Genomic DNA, 14,561 nt, shown 5'->3' with positions numbered 1-14,561 from the left:
TTTTCTTAAAGGTAAAGTAACTCCATGACAGATGGATAGAGTCAATAAAAAGTATCTTTTAAGGATACCTTTAAAGGAAAGCAATAATAACTACCAGGTTTACTAGGAAAAGTTGTAATGCATTTGGTTGGAAACCTCTCCAAAGGCTGCACTGAATTCCCATTCACAATGTGCACTGCAGGACACAGGTGGCATATTGGCTTTTGGTTATCTCAGTTTAAAACAGGCACCATTCCTTCAGCACTTACTTCTTGTTTAATCATCTCATCTCCTTTCCTTCTTTTTTTCCTTTTTGTCATGAGCCACAACTTGCTTGAATTTAGGAATGCTGCTTAGCATGGAGGAACAGGGATGATTTGGAAAGCAAATGCAGTAGTTTATTGGCTTCCTGTTGCTTTAGACTGGTTTCTTATGAGTTCTTCAAAGTTGATTGCTGAATCTTTTTGTTTAGTGGGACTCTGGAAAGGACTTTTATGGACTTTTGTATTTGAAACAGCTCTATTTTCTTTTAGCTACCATTTTAAAAATTGCTAGGGTTGTCTTACTGTTCTAGGTCAGCTTGTGACAATGAATTGACACATTTATGAAATCACATTGGTTCTAATTTTAGTTTTTCCTTGCATTTTAGGAATTTAAGGCTTTTTCTTTTTTTTTTTTTTTTTTTGTTTTGTTTTGTTTTGTTCAAGATGTTTGAATTGTGTCCTGGACATACCAAGCTGTCCTTTATACCTTGTGGTATCTAATGTCATTCTATTCGGGGATTTCAGTCTTTTTATGTGGCAGATTTATGATCTGCCACATAAAAAGACTGAAAATGCATTTTTGCTTGTTTTTTTTTTTTTTTCTTACATATTCAGGTGGTTGTTTGTAATTTTGTTACTTATTCATAATTTACCATCACTTTTGTGTCATTACTGCAGAACAGTCATGAAATATCTCACAGATTTCAGAGGATGTTGCAACACTCTTTTGCTTTTTTCTTTTTCTTTGAAGGACATATGATGGAGAAAGATAATGCAGCAGTTTTTAACATGCATAAAAACAACATTCTTCAAAGTTAGAACGGCAGTATGGGAAGAAAAGTGATTCTCAAATAATTAGTCAACAGACATCAGCTAGAATTTATAGGCTGAGACTTAACCCCTTAAAGTTATTTTAAGGGATTGAGCCCATGGAAAATTTCTTTTGAAGTTTGATTCAAGTATTGGGAAAGGCCCATAATGAACATAAGTACAATAAGGAAATAAAAATTTTCTGTTTTCCTGCCTTATCAGGAACTGACTTACTATAGTTAATTTAATGTCTGCTGAGCTGTTTTGGGAAACTTGTGTCTACATGTATGCATTTTCCTCACAGTAAGTATTTATGACAATTGAAGAGAAAAAGCATTCTTGGCATTTCCCCAGAGAATGTTAGTCTTGATATACAGCTGTATTTCTATTTCTGTCTCAGCTGGAAAATTAGATACTTTCTGATGCAAATGCTATGCTATGGCATTTTTGTGTCAAGCAGTGACACCTTGTACAGTAAAGAATTTTTTAAAAAGTTATTAATATGCCCAGTTAAAATTTGCGTGCAGTATATTTATGCAGAAATATTTTTCAGTGCTTTGGTTCATGCAAACAAACAACCCACTACTGAAAATTTGAAGTTGTGAATACTGCTTAAAGATGAAAAAACATTTAATCTTTGGTATTGTATAAAGAAAAAGCAGACAAAAATCCGTGCTTCTAAAAGATTTCTTAGTCTACTATTCACTCTTAGAGAATAGTAGTCTTAAACCCAAAGGGTATATAAAACATGATAAAATATATTCAACTTAAAAAACAGCAATTAAATTAACAACTACCATATATTGTCTTGGCTTTTTAGTTGAAGTAACTGAAAATCAGAAAAAAAACCCATCATGAAAGTTACTTTTGTAGATGTAGATGTAAGCTGTCTATCTAACTGTTGCTTAAAGAAACAGCGGACTTGTCCTGCTTGTTAAAATCAGAATTTCTTAATGTTATTTAAAAAAAAAATAAATAAATTCCAGTTAAGAAACTAGTAAAATAGTCTTTTCCTTAAAAAATTCATTGCTAAAAGAAGGCTATTTCCAATTCATGAGATATCACACTTGAGTTAGTGTTAAGAATTTGACTTCTCAGAATTATGCCTTTTATTTTGTTTTCTAGTTTAAAAGCTACCTGAATATGTTACAGTGTCTAGGCCTTGGGCATACTCAATGCGGCAGTGAAGGCATTTTCTCTTGGCTTTGTTGACTTGTTGTGAGATTCCCCTCGGGATGTTCCTTTTATATTTTCTTCTGACTTGCTTATTTTGTTTTCACAACCAATTTCACAAGGGTGACATTTTCTAGAATAGTCAATTTCCGAGGCATTCACCCGGAACAAGGGACAAGAGATGTTAAATATCTGTTTTGAATCACTCCTATGAATAACCTGAGGCAGATTTTCCAGCCGCCCAGACAACTGCCAGAGCCGTGAGGCACCAGCTCCAATAAACCGATCTTTACTTCTTTGCATTTTCTCTGGTTGAGTTTTTGGTTTTTAAAGTGTAGAGAAGACCAGAAATACTTTTCCTTCTGCACAAAAGGGAGCGTAAACAGCAGAGAAAAGTTGGAAGACTCTGGGGAGAGGCAATGTAAGATCTGATTTGTTGCTTATATTGCTGTAAGGAGGCAGTGGCTGCTGTTGGGATCATCTCCCCTTCTTTTCTCCCTTTAGCAGTAAGTTCTTTCTGGTATTTCCAAAGCCAGCAGCAGACTTTACTTTCTAGGGATTTATCACAAGTCATGTAGGCAGCAGCCAGTTTAGCTTATGCCTTTAAGTTAGACATGAATCTCTGAGAATAAATGCACACGAGAATGTCTTCCACAGTGATATGTTTAAGATGCAGTTCCTGCTATACTATTAGAATAATGGTTCCCCTTGTTGACTTGACAACTTCAATTAGTGATATATGCATAGACTAAAAGAAGATTTGCATTTACTGAACAGTTTCTTACTGGTATTATTGTATTTACTGAGGCTTGCTTTGATAGAATCAATCTTTGTAGCTACTCCATGGTTCCCCTACACAAATATCTATAAATAAAAATAAATACATGCACACAGATACATATGCAAATATATGTATATATTTGCGTTTATTCACAGTGATCAGCAATATTATCTTTTGATGTATGGTCAAAAAGGATATGTTTGGATATGCTTTCACAGTCAGAACCTATTTACTGGATTTGTCATTGCATAATAAGATCCTGTGGTTCTTTGGACAATATTTATTAGGCTCACACAGAGCAAGGAGCTGACTCTTGCTAGTACCCTGGAGGCTGAAGATATCAGCTTCAGGATTTCCTGCGGCATCAGTTAGTGCAGTGACTGAGAAATGAGATTTTGATTTCAGAAAGCTTGACTGAAATCTGCAGTAAAATGTGGCGTAACACATTGTGGTGTCTACTCACTGTGCCCCTGGAAAATTAACCTTTATTGCTAGCTTCTAAATTTCTAAAGATCTATATAATCTATAACTGCCAGTGGTCATGCTACTTTGTTAAATTTTAAACTTAAATAAAAATGTTAGCATTGCACATAATTTACCCCCTAGCAATCCCATATTTCATATTTAATTTCTTAATTAAGTTGCCTACATTTTCTGAAGTAGCATGTGAATGTAGTCAAGTGTCAGTCTTACACTGTGATGCTAGAATCCTGAAGCTTGTCAAAGAACATGAATGAGCAAACACTTGTGTATTTCTCTGTGAGTACAAATATTGTTGTAAAAAATAAGATATCACAAACTGTTATCAAATGGTATTATCTCACTTCCTCATCTTTATTAAGTACTTTGTAATGAATGTAGTAGATTTGTTGCTTAGTTCTGAAATGTCATGAAACGTAAAGCTTTAATACAGATTACCTATGAAGTCATCATTTTTTTAGCAATTCTTCCCATAATATCCTTTTTTGTACCCCTGTTCATTCTTATTTCTAACCTGTTCTCTTCTAAGATGAAGTTATTTTAAGATACTGCTTTCAAAAAATGTCTTGGGTACTCAGTAACCTGATTATCAATGAAAGTGCAAAAGATTCAGGGTCTCTTTAGAAATCAAAACTTGTACTGTGTGGTACCTTCTGAGAATTTTTTCAGTTGTTGTCCAGTGCTGTGATTAGAAGAGGTGAATATCAAAACCACAGTGGTTTAGTCTGGGTCTTAGTTACAATACTAAAGAACCATTGATCCCAGCCCTTTCTCATCCGCATTAGACTAGAATATTTTTGTGTAAGCTACTCTGATGAATATAGATAGCATAGATAGGCTGCTGTCTAGCTTGAATAGGCAGATTTGTCCTCCTTTCCTCTAACAACACACTGAAATATGAGGTATTAGACCTGTCAGTCTATCCTGAAGAAAGGTGATAATCACCATGAGTAGATGACACTCTTACTTATATGAGGAATTAACAGAATGTTCAGTCCCTGCTTTCACCAGCAGCTCATGCCACTTAATACCCAAAGTAAATAGAAATCCTAATCTTTTATTCACATGTTGGAGGTGAAGGCTAAAACACATTGCTCTTAACACTGCTTATCTCCATTCTAATTAACATTCACTTCTGATTTAGTGCAGTGAATAGTTTGAACTTGCATGGGAACTTGCTCACCTAAAAGGTGATTATTAGTGTTATTAGTGTCTCTGCTGGTTACTTTGATGTGCTCTTTTTTTCCCCCTTTCTCTGTTCCTAAGAAGATGGTCAGATTTTTTTTTTTTATATAAAACACTCATTTTATTGTGAATCTTCTGCTCAATTTGTTGTATTAATAAATGAGAGCAAAGCTAATGAGGAAGGGTATTATTTTCTTTTTCGTGTTGGTGGCTGGAAAAGGTTATATGATTAAAAGAAATAAATAGATGTTTCAGGAGATCTGTTATAAAGTTTTAGCAGGAATCCAATGAATTTTCCATGTGTAGACAAAGTTGTATCTTAAACTCCAGGGTTAAATGTAGTGTGTGCATGTGTTTGTTTTATGGTTATTTTAGTTTCATACTTTTTAAAAGAAAGAATAAAACATCTTTAGTGCTTTAAATTGCTCACAAAAACTGTATTTAGCTTTTCCATAATGTCAGTATGATGTTTCTTTACTTCAAGATTGTTTCAGCACCAATGTACAACCAGTGTTTCTTTCTATTTCCTTGGTACTCCAGGAAGCAGCCACGGAAAGACAGAAGATGAAAGCTCCTATTCCCAACTTGATTCTCTTGTATGCTACTCTGACTCAGAGCTTGAAGGTTGTAACCAAAAGGGGATCAGGTAAGTAAATCTTTATCTCTGTGTGGCTTGGAAAGAAATGCTTACTGTTTGCAAGTAAATGCCAGGATGTTGTTATGGTGGTTTGGAATACAGTTTCAAATTCTGCAGCAAGAAGAGTTGGCAGCTTCTATATATTTTAAACTATGGTTTTATGTGGACTTGATGAAGAAAAATCAGATATGTAATGTGAAATGAATATAACCTTTCAGCTGCTGAAGGACAGTTATTCCCAGAACTTTTTGACTTATTTAAAAGACTATGTTACAGTCAGTATTGTTGGGTTACTGGATTTATCTGTTTTACTATATACTTTGGGAAATTAAGATAATGGAGTTTGGATTTAAGTAACAATAAATAGATCAAACACATTTAAATTTAATTACCATGAAAAGTGAACAGCAAAATGTGCTTCTGAAAGGGATACCTAATACGTGGTTGAAGAGTTTAATTCATGAAAGAAAAATAGTCGGTATTCAGACAGTTGGGTAATTTTGGATTAATTTTTCTCTTTTACCCTGAAATTCTAATTTTACTCTTTTTGGCTTTTCACTGGATAATGAAAAAAAATAGGAAACTACTTCTGCAACCTATCTTGCTATATTGCACTAAAGAAAACTAAATCCTTAATGAAAGCCTTAATTCCGTGTTGGTGGATTAATGAAAGTCTTAATCCCATGTTGGTTGGGTTAGTTAATTAGGTTTGTTTTTAGCTGTGAGTTTCCTTTTGGCACTGGAGTGCTTTAGGTAGCTTTTGTTGTGCTGTTCCAGAAGTCTGTCTGTGATTTATTTTTGTCTTTTGGTTGGTAGTAGTTGTAAACTGGTGCTTGGGGAGAACATAGCTCTTTATACATTTTTGGCAACATCTTGAATTATACCTTGCATTTTCAATGGATTATATTTGTAACAAAAGAATGAAATGGATCATGTCTCCAATATTATAGTAGCTGGAAATGTTGATGTAGGGAAGGCAAACATGGAGTACTACTACAAAGTAAGGTATTCCGTAATGAAAACTAGAGGTTAAAGTATATTTGGGGTTATTTAAACTCAGGAACACTGAAATGCACAGACTGTGTGTGCAGAGCAAAGGATCCTGGTGATAGGTTGACGTGTTTATAGGATGCTGCAGCCTAGATAGATAATGTAGATATCCTTTGAATGTGTCTGGCTAAGATTGCCCTGTTTGATTAAGATTTTTATTAAATTACTGTTGGAGTAAGCATTAAGTCAAGGCCCCTTAATCCAAATTTAGTAAAAACATTATTGATTATCTTAAAGTAAATTTTAAAATGACATCTATTTTTAAGGAATTAAAAAGAAGTCCAACTATCACCTGTTACATGAAAGTGACAATGATAACTTGGGTTGTCTTTGCATTTTATTTCAAAATTTTTTGCTTGTATCCCCTTCATCTGATTAATCAAAGCAAGGGAAAAAATGGTAAATATACAATTTAATTTATGTTTGGGAAAGTGATATAAATGCTCTCCAGCAAAGGAAAAAAAAACATACAAAACTTCTCAAGATACAGGGAATTTGTTCTCATCATGATGCTGTAATAAAAAGGAAAAAACTTTCATGGGAATCTTTGGATGATACCTCAGTGTAACATTGGGTCTTGATGTTTTTGCAAGGTTCTGCTGTGTAAAGCTTCAATTAGCTCTATCAGCAAGGGGACAGTTTGTCATACTGTGTGTGCAAAGGAAAGCATCTCTGATGTACTGAAATCTCAGATCCTGCTGCCTTTGGCCATGTTGCTTTGTGATTTTAGGTTTGAAGAACTTCACTGCTAGGTGGAATGCAGCAGTGTGTGATGGTTCTTGGTTTGCTTTTGTTGTTGTTTGGTTTGATTTGGTTTGGCTTGGTTTAGTTTTTTTTTACCTCCCTTGGGTGCTCAGGAGGGCTATTTTTACAATCCTGAAGTGTTTCTACAAAGAAAACCTTATTTAAGGGAAGTTTTAACAAAATAGGACTGACTTATGTGTACTGTGAAAACAGAAATGGTTTCCTAATGTTAGTGCAACTCATAATTGGAAGCAGGAAAAAAAAAACAGCTTGGAAAGAGGAACTTGTTTTATGAGGACATGTTACCCAGAGGCAGAGCATGGTGAGGGCATGGTTCAAATCTCTTTGGTCAGTTCCACTTGTGAGTGCATTTTGTCCTTGACATGTCACCGTGAAAGCAAATAAAAAAATTAAAAAGTAATCTTTTTATACTTACAAGCCATTATAAATATGGAGTTGCAATATCCACCTTTTCAAGACACCTTGCTTTTCTTTACTTCCTTCTCTGCTATAAATTACAGGAATGTAATAAAGTTCAAGAAATTTACATTAATATGCTAAATAGTTGTTTTAATTGGAATTTATTCCTTCTAATTCACTTTTGTTGAGGCTGTTTCTGATGACCAAATCTAAAAACTCAGATCTTGTGTTCTTTATTTCTTTCTTTATTTATTTATTCAATTTATATATTTTCATACATATTATATATTTTAATATATTTATTAAAATATATCATTAAGCAGATTATGTTTATTTCTTATATTCAGTATTTAAAAGAGATCTGTCCTCGAAAATATGCCTTTTAAATACTGTCAGAGTACTTCACCTCTTTTCTATGTTTATTTATCAGCTCTGAGAAAATGATAGCAATTAATAAAGGAATGAGTTTGTCAATCTGGTAGAGATACATTTCCAGTGACTTCTCTGATTTTTCAAGAACATGGAAACCTACCTTCAGAAAGTAATTTTCTAAAAATCCATAGCAATTCTGACCATCTATTGGCTTTCAGGACTGAAGTTCTATCAAATAATTAGCTATATATGAAAACAATTAGAATCAATATAATATTCTTGGTTTTGTTTGAAAAGAAGGTTAATAGAACTTTACAACAGAAGAAATCTTAGGCTGTGCTGCATTGGATTTGATCTCTGATCATGGGAGCAGTCCTTATACAAAGCACTTAAATTGCTTAAAGGTAGTCTTTGAATCTTTCTACCACTGTGTGCTGTGAATCAAATAAATATAATAACATAGGGAATAAAGGGAATAGTGTTAATCAAATATTTATTACATTAGCCAGAAAACATACTTTAGTTTTCTCACAGCTTTTCAACTTACCTGTTTAACACTTCATCTTGTATGATTGTCTCTCCCTGACAAAAGATGCCTTTTTCCCAGTTAATATTTTAAGTAAGTTCTGAACAGTTTCAAGTTACTCTTTATGTTGGATTTCTTGTTCATTGAGAGCATGTGATGACTGTGCTTGTTACATGAGAATGGATGGGAGAGCAGTTCTAGTAAAAATTTCATTACTAAATGCTAATTACTAAATACAGATGATTCTTCCTAATCCATGTTTGCAAAAGACTTAGAAGTATGCCTTAACTTGTCCTGTCAATTAGAGTTGGCCATACAACACCTACAGATTGTAATGTCTTCTCCAGAAAGAAAGGATTCTTTGCTGTAAGCTTCCCTGTTCCAACCACTAACTTCACAGCGGATATCATGTTTAAAAATTGGGTGTTTCAGGTATTCAGTGAAGTCTCCCAGAGCTGTAGAGGCTTCAGAGCCTGCAACAGTAACTGCAGAGAGGAACTTTCTTTTCTCAAGTATTGGATCTCAGATAAGATTTGCTAAATGGGAACCTGACTCTTGCCCTACTTCTCAGCTCATTTAAGTATCTTAAAGCATCTTCCTTCATGAAACAGTTCCTGTTCGATCACAGTGATCTGCTTGATGCAAAGGAAGAATAAACACTTAAAGCCTACATATTTTGGTTCATTCAGCACATAATTTTACATGAATTGAATGAAACTTCAAAAATTTAGAAGATAATGCCTGTTTCTTAGCATGAAACCAAACTACATACATATTTGTGATGTGCCTAAAAAGTGCATAGATTTCCTTTTTGTACAGTTCATCAGTCCTTGATAGTATTTTGAGACCTTTATGGTGAAGCATTTCTAAATGTTTTCCTTTTAGTGACTTTTTCTTAAATTATCCAATTTCATAGTTTGAACTAAATTGTCAATTTTTTTTTTCTTAGTCATGTGGTTTTTACATTCATAGAAACTTAGATTTCTAAAAGTCTCTTCTTTACAGGTTGAATGGTATTTGATCACTTGTGCTGAACAGAGTTTTGGCTTATGAATTATTTAATATTCATCAAAGAGGAAGTAGGTTAGGAAAGAGAGCCTCATACTGATGCATATAGACTTTTTTCCCTATAATATATATGTTAAAATAAAATACTTGAACACTGCATTGCCATCTGGTGGTTTTTTCCAAGGATGCTGAATAGACAAAAGAAAGAAAGGTTTGGGATTATTTTACTTTTTTTTTTTTTTTTTAAAAAAAAACCCAAATGTGGTAAAAGGGAAAATGTGGAAAAAAGTATGAAAAGAGATTTCATTTTACATAAAACAATTATGAGCTGATCAGTATATTCAGGCAGTATTATTGTATTTGCTTTTTTCACACCCAGATTGCCTAATAACACTCTGACTGCCTGGTATCAGAGGTGAATGTTGCTATTACTGCCTCTAGTTTCCTGTTTGTCTACAGATTATTTTGCATTATGAGTTAATTAATATTCTGTGTTCAGTTCTGCTATTGTGAATAAAATTTTTCCTTTCTAGATCAAATTTATTATGCAATGGAATGATTTAACTGGAAGGAAAATCTTTCCAGTGATGGGTTTTTGGCATATGTATGAGATCCTTTACATCATTATGATGAAATTGAAGTCTAGATATGTATTTTGTCATGTAGCAGAAGATTACTTCTCTTTTTAATGGCTAGTATTTTTTTGCCTTAGCTACCATTACTCAATATGTGTGGTTCTTGTTGTCATACTTGGATGAAAGATCAATATTATGAAAATAAGGTAGTAAAGTCTTTGACACTGAAATGCTATTTTTGAATTTTGTTTTCTTTTTAAACGAGAAAAATATTAATTTTAATGAGGTAAAAAATATTCAAGATTTTTTTTTTTCTAAAAGTAGTGGAACTCTGAGGAACAGACTTGGAATATATTCTAAAATCTCTCATAGTTATTCTTAAAGAACTATAAGGTTATATTTTTCTAAATTATGGTCGTCCATGATTCTTTAGAATTTATTGCTCATTAAATAATAAGTATATTTTAGATAATAATAACAGATATATTAAAGAATATCTCTGAATAAAAAGAGAGTTTCTGTTTTTTCAATTTTTTTTTAAACTGGAAAAGGAACATATCTGTGTGATACCAGCCTTAACATCAGGAATGTCATACTGGGAACTCAACAGTGTAGTTAAAAAAAGTAAGGAATATAAGCAAGTCTAAACAGTATGAGAACATTTTACATCTAGGAGGAGTTTTTTGAATAGAATTTACTCATCTGTACTTAATAATTGAATTGTCACTATTTTATAGAACATATATATTTATATATTGTGTATATATATATATTGTGTATATATATATGTATGTATATGTATATATATATATATAAAATCCATTTTATATGGCCAAAATGCTTTGCGAAATTGCACATAATTAGGTGTTGAGGCTTAGCAAAGATCTGGTACCCAGTATTTGAGTATTTGTATATACTTTCAGGTGAGATTTGGTGTCCTAATTGTGCAGTACTACATAAATAGTCCTGCTCTTCTTAGTATCTTCCTTTCAGTAATTCCATTCTGTTTTTAATTCTGCTTGTGTTTTGGATGCCTAAGTATTTTCCTTTTGGCTTCTTGTCAAAAGGTAATTAGTTGATTGATGTCATATTGGATCTGGTGTGCACTGAAGAGTAATAAGAAGATTCAAAAATAAATTAATATACCTGTTCTTCTTCTTATACAATTTATAAGCAGCACACTCACATATACCATACCCCAGGTACTGTGAGCTTGGAGGAAAGCAATTACATCAATTAAAGGATATGCTTCTTGTAAACCATAGGAGTTTATGTCAATTGATATTAATGGCTCCTAGCTGTTGTTTTCACTCTGTTACAGAATGTTAGTTTCCTATTATTAATTGATGAGGCTTGTGGCTTGCTGTGTGGTTATGCAGAACCTGAAATAATATTTAGTCTATGTCTATTTGATGTACAAGATTAACTTCCACGAGCAATGACTTTTTAAACTGGAACAATCAAGTCTATTGTTATTACTATGAAAACTTTTTTTCTATCTCTCTGTTTGGTGACAGGAAGAAAAATAGAGTGAGTATCAGTCCTAAGCAAATATGTGCCTGCCTTTCTTATTGCGCTGGGGAATGGAATTATTTTTGCATCATGACCTGATTAAGAAGTGAACCTTGCTTCTTATGAGGATTGATTCAAAAAACTAATTTTGAATTGGCACATAAATATGCAACCTAATTTATGGTTGTAGCTGTGAGGCTGAATGAGGAAAACTCTGTGAAAAATTTTTCTTTTTGAGGGAAAAGAGACAAAAAGATGAGGCTGAATCCTTACAGTTAAAAACACAATAGAGATAAACATAAATCCTTGTTTCATTTTCAGGCAACTTGCTTATATTGTGATCTATTAATTTATACCATATTGATTTTAGTAACACTAATATTATTCAGGTTTTTATCCTAAGAATAAAATATGTTTTAGTTTTCTTTTTGTACCTGTTCTATTTAAAGATGGTTATTCCTCCCCATTTAAATGTGTAGTAGAAATCACTGTTTAATTTTTAATGTTACAACTTCCTCTGCATAGCTGAAGAATTAATTAACTGAGTGTATCCACTTTCTTGGATTTTTTCTAATTACTCTGCAAGATATAGTTGTATGTCAGTGGAGGAGGGAGTTTCTTGATTTTGTACTTGCACATCTCTTTTAATGATAGAAAACCTTCAAAAGCAATGCAGTAATGGGGTCAGAATGATTTCTTATGCCTTCTGGGAGGGAGGCCTAGATGATCTAGAGATGCAAAGACTGTGTAAATGCTCTGCCTTCTTATCCAACACTTGCACTCTTTGTCCTGAACTTCTGCTGTCTGTTGGAGAGAATTGTGAACCCTTCTGTAATTAATATAACACACAGAAAATTTTTACATCTTGCTATTACTACATGGCACCAGGATGTCAGAAGAGCAATTAGTGTCCTTTAGCACCTTATTTAGACATCAAAAGTATCCATATCCCTATCCTCCAGCAGTTCTGACAAAGCCATTTACACCAATTTTGGTATGATCTTCAACTTCTTCCGTAGCTTATGAAGGTAAACATCCATTTGATTATTGTTTGGTGAAAAGGCATGACTTGCTGTTTGCAAATCAAGAGATGCTGTAAAAAAAGTAGGAGTGAAGAATCAACTTATTTAGTAAATATCTGCATATTCAGGAAGTTAGAGGGTTCCTTTAGAATATGGTTTTGAACCTGGGGTTTGGTTATTTTTGTTTGCTTGTTTATGCCAACAGTACATGGGAAGCATTAGATTTTTTGAAAAGAATAATCTTTTACAATACTGCATATTAATTTAGCTACAGAATATACTATGAATTAATTTTCAATGTATAGTTTTCATTTTAAAAATGCTGACTAATAATGTTGCTGGAAGGAGCACCAAGCTAGTTACTTGTGCTTGGCCGTGGGGATGTCTTGGCTCCAATGGTCTCTACTCTGCTTTTATAAGCTAAGGATGCTATTCAGTATGTCAGAGGAACAGCAGATATGAGAATTGTGTACCAAGGGGGGAGCAGGGCGACTATACTGGAATGAAAGAAAGAAAGAAAGAAATATAATTCTGTTCCACTGGAGGATTTGGGCAGTAAGGAATGATTGCATCTCAAGCATAAATCCTTTGTGACACATTACTTATTTTGGAGACACTATGAAAGCAGTAACTGTTACTTGTCCTGTGAGCATTTATGAACAGGATGGCTGGCATTTTAAAAATAGTTATATGACCTTTTGTTATTTCTAGGATCCATCCTGATACTTTTCAGAGTCCTGGGAGATTGTGAATAATACCACAGTATGTGAAAAGACTGCCTGTGTTTTGGCAAAGGGTCAATGGTTTAGAGTGTGCAATATATCTTAAGAAATGACTAATGGTAGGAAAGGAGACAATACAAAATCTGAAGCCAAAAGGACAGTAATAGATATTCTTACACAGTTCGGTCATTGAGTTTTAGTAGCTGCTTAGGATGATGCTTTTCTTCCACAGTCCCTATTTTCCCTGGGGAACCATTAGTGATTGTTTTACTGATTGGCATCTGTTGGCAACTGGCCTAAAAAATGTAAAAGAGCCAGTGACCTTTGATCAGAAATCATTGTTGCAGAAGATTTATTTATTTGAATATTATCCTGTCAATTTTACGTAGAATAATGACTGTGGAAAATAAGAAGGCAAAAAACACTCAAGGACAAGTAATGGCCATCTGATATATTTGTCTATTTAAGTGTATTAGGTAGTGAAAATTATTAAAATATAAGAACAATAGTCATGAAAATAAGTTCTTCCCATTAGAATACAATTTGTTTTTATACTTAAAGGAAATTAAAATTGATGAAATCTGTCCTATTAAAATACTTCCTGACTTGCTCTTCCTGAAGACTGGAGGGAGAAAGTGCTGTAAGTGCTATGTACACAGATATATGGGAACCAATTTAGCACGAAAAGAAGAGGTTGTCCTTTAGATTGCAATTCTGAATTCTTCAGACATTCTTGCTCAGTCTTTTCATCTGTTATGGTGTTTACTTCAAAAGCAGGATACACAAGGTCTTGTAAGGTTTGTATTTTTTTTTAAGTATTTTTTTGCAATTATAAGGAGAATTAGCAGACTATTGTAATATTATAAACTATTATAATGGTAAATTACAAGACAGTTATGTTAGTTGAGAGATGAGTGCTCCTGTAATTTCATCACTTTGCTCTAAAGGCATAACTTATTTCAGGAAACTGTTGGTTGTACAGATGCAAGGCAGACAATTGTGCTGAAGTGATCTAAAACCTCATTCAGTGGATTAGCTCACTTCCACAAATTACTCATTTTCATCACTGACCAAAAGGAGCAGTTTTTACTCTCTTTAAAATCATAACAACATATATGGCATGGCCAGACCAAAAGAGAGCAGGCAGCAGTAAAACTGTTTTTAATACTATTTTTTAAAAAAAGTACAAGGTAGTGTTGTCTTAAATTCCAAATTTTCTGCTGAATGCCACTGTTGGTATAACCCAGAGTGAGCTCTGAGGCCAAAACAGAGACAGGTAAGAATAATTCAAAATCCCTATAT

General features: G+C 33.3%; 1 protein-coding gene across 1 annotated transcript in view; it reads left to right on the top strand.

Annotated features, from left to right (window-relative positions):
- Nucleotides 1-14,561, top strand: part of IL1RAPL1 (interleukin 1 receptor accessory protein like 1) — a 678,633-nt gene that overhangs the window by 78,285 nt on the left and 585,787 nt on the right. The window contains exon 2 of the mRNA XM_015624648.3: nucleotides 5,212-5,317. Coding sequence (XP_015480134.1) covers nucleotides 5,236-5,317 — 82 coding nt within the window. The 5' untranslated portion in view covers nucleotides 5,212-5,235. The remainder of the gene's footprint in view (nucleotides 1-5,211; nucleotides 5,318-14,561) is intronic.

This window comes from Parus major, chromosome 1 (genome assembly GCF_001522545.3).
Source record: "Parus major isolate Abel chromosome 1, Parus_major1.1, whole genome shotgun sequence".
NCBI lineage: Eukaryota > Metazoa > Chordata > Aves > Passeriformes > Paridae > Parus > Parus major.
This window is presented reverse-complemented; position numbering and strand designations above follow the sequence as displayed.